The sequence below is a fragment of the Poecilia reticulata genome, linkage group LG22, assembly GCF_000633615.1.
Source record: "Poecilia reticulata strain Guanapo linkage group LG22, Guppy_female_1.0+MT, whole genome shotgun sequence".
Lineage (NCBI taxonomy): Eukaryota > Metazoa > Chordata > Actinopteri > Cyprinodontiformes > Poeciliidae > Poecilia > Poecilia reticulata.
Genome location: NC_024352.1, coordinates 6,859,631 through 6,861,897, shown reverse-complemented (window position 1 = coordinate 6,861,897; position 2,267 = coordinate 6,859,631). Strand labels below are relative to the sequence as shown.

General features: G+C 37.2%; 1 gene segment (V, D, J or C); it reads right to left on the bottom strand.

Moving 5' to 3' along the window:
- Positions 1 to 413: 413 nt before the first annotated feature.
- LOC103458438 (Ig kappa chain V-III region MOPC 63-like) overlaps positions 414 to 2,267 on the bottom strand; it is a 39,761-nt gene continuing 37,907 nt past the window's right edge. The window contains 1 exon segment of the V gene segment in view: positions 414 to 938. Within this exon segment, the coding sequence occupies positions 610 to 938 (329 nt within the window).

The following is a 2,267-nucleotide window of genomic DNA, read 5'->3' as shown; positions in this document are numbered from 1 at the left end:
TAATGCAACACATTTCACTCAGTGAGAAACATCTGATACTAAAACTAAAGTTGAACACCATTTTTAAAGCAGTTAATATTTAAATAAAAGATGTTGATGAAATCTTTAATATTCAATAAAATTTTCATCTTGAATAATTTATGTCAGAAATTGTCTGTTCTCACCTGAACAATCCAGAGCCGACATGATTTTCGTAGCTGCAGAGATCTATACATTTTGTAATAACTATATATTTTTTAAATATTTCATAAAGAGTATAAAGAAACTGTCTGCTTTTATTTCCCATGTTGATAAATGACCTTAATGACCATTATTTAAAGTGCCACTCTTGATAAAATCAACTTTCTTCTTCTTTGTCATGACAGTAATGAAACTCTCTCCATTATAATGTATCAGAGCAAGCTTTATTAAAACACACAGCAAATTAATCCCACTCACATCCAGCTGCTGAGCTTCACACATTAGTCTAAGTTGTTGAACATTTCTCAGCAGTTTAGTTTAACACAGTCACACAAGCTTTAGTTTGTCTTCATCCAGACTCCTGTTGCTGAGAGCAGCAGGTGTTTCTCCTGCTCCTCCCCCACTAAGAGCTCCTGCTCTGGGCCTCAGTCAGCCTCTCTGGCCCTCACACTGGCTCCTCCGGATGCTCTGGACCTGGCTGCGGCCCTGATGGACCACCCTGCAGGAGTACAGCTCTCCTTTCATCCACTTCTCCTGGCTCAGGCTTAAGGTGCCGCTGCTGCCGTAGCGTCCGCTCTTCTCCTCCTCCGAGCTGCTCAGGACCCCCTCTGTCGCCGCCGTGCCGTCCACCTCCCAGCTCACCTGGGCTCCCTGAGGAGAGTAGCCGCTCAGCAGGCAGAGCAGCGTGGCCGAGCCCCCAGAGAGCTGCTCAGAGGAGGGGGGCAGCAGAGAGACCGAGGGTGGGACTGCGGGGCCGGCTGGAGGGGAGAGGAGCAGATCAACGTCTGCTGGTCAGGACACACACAGATCATAGTGGATATAATATAATAACACTGAGGAGACGGATGGTTTAGAGGCTGGATTCATTCATCCATGTTTACTTCACTTTCAGCTTTTTATTCAAATCTTCCAGATAAAAACACATCAGAGCTGAAATGTTCTGACCTCAGGAATAAAAAGAGCAACATGACGTAAAATATTAATGTAAATAAAAAAACATTTTACTGTAAATATGTTGGTTCTGTAAAGATTTGATTCATGAAAACAAAATGTCTGAACACAGTTAAAGATTTTCCATCTGCTTGTTTCACTTCCTCTTTACTGCATCAAACTAACAGACTGGAAACTTTTAAAGCTCAAAATAAAGTTTATATTTTTATGTTATTTATTCCTTTTTTTTCAAGTATTGGCAACAAATTTTAATGCATTCACATTTTTTATATTAAGGATATATTTGTGATTTCAGAATTAGGAACCATCACTAAAGTCTAAAAACAATATCACTTATTTAATTAAAAAATACAGAACTGATGTAATGTTTCTTTATAAATAATCACATAATGTGGTAAACAGAATAAAATATGTGAAAATGTATTATATATGAACTGATGACCTAATGGTAACCTCTTACATATTTTGACAAATGTCACAACAAATGAAAAAAAACACATACAAATCTCACCAAAATAATAACGTTTGATCACATAAAGAGTAAAACTTAAGTTTGATTAATAAAAATTAAATGGTGATACTCACAGTGAATGATGAGTTTGGTTCCTCAACCAAAAGTCCACCACAGTGATACAAACTCATTGAGAGGCCGTACAAAAACCTCCTGCACTTTCAACAAACGATTTTCCACTAAAGAAATAAAATTTCTGCTGCTGCAAAGTCATAAAAACACTTTCTGTAGAAGCTCAGATTCAATGATATAAAACAAAACAAACTAAGCTATTTGATAGATTTATGGAAAATATCTAACATCTAAAGTATCTAATAGTATTGAGATTTCGGTAAAACTTACAAAGATCAATATATCTACCTCCAAGATTGAAGAGAAACATATATTCCATTTGTATGAAATTTGAAGTATTATTTTTAATTTGATCTTCTTCTATTTTAATACAGTCATCAGAGTTTTAAATCCAGTATCTATTAATGTTGGTTCAGTGTCTCTGTTTGTCTGGTGCTGAGAGCAGAGAGATGATTTCCATAGAGTGGAGGCTTTGCATGGTCAGCTGATCCTCCAGTGAACTGAGAAGGTTTATAGTCCTGTGAGTTCAACACTGCAGGACTCAGATCTGTCA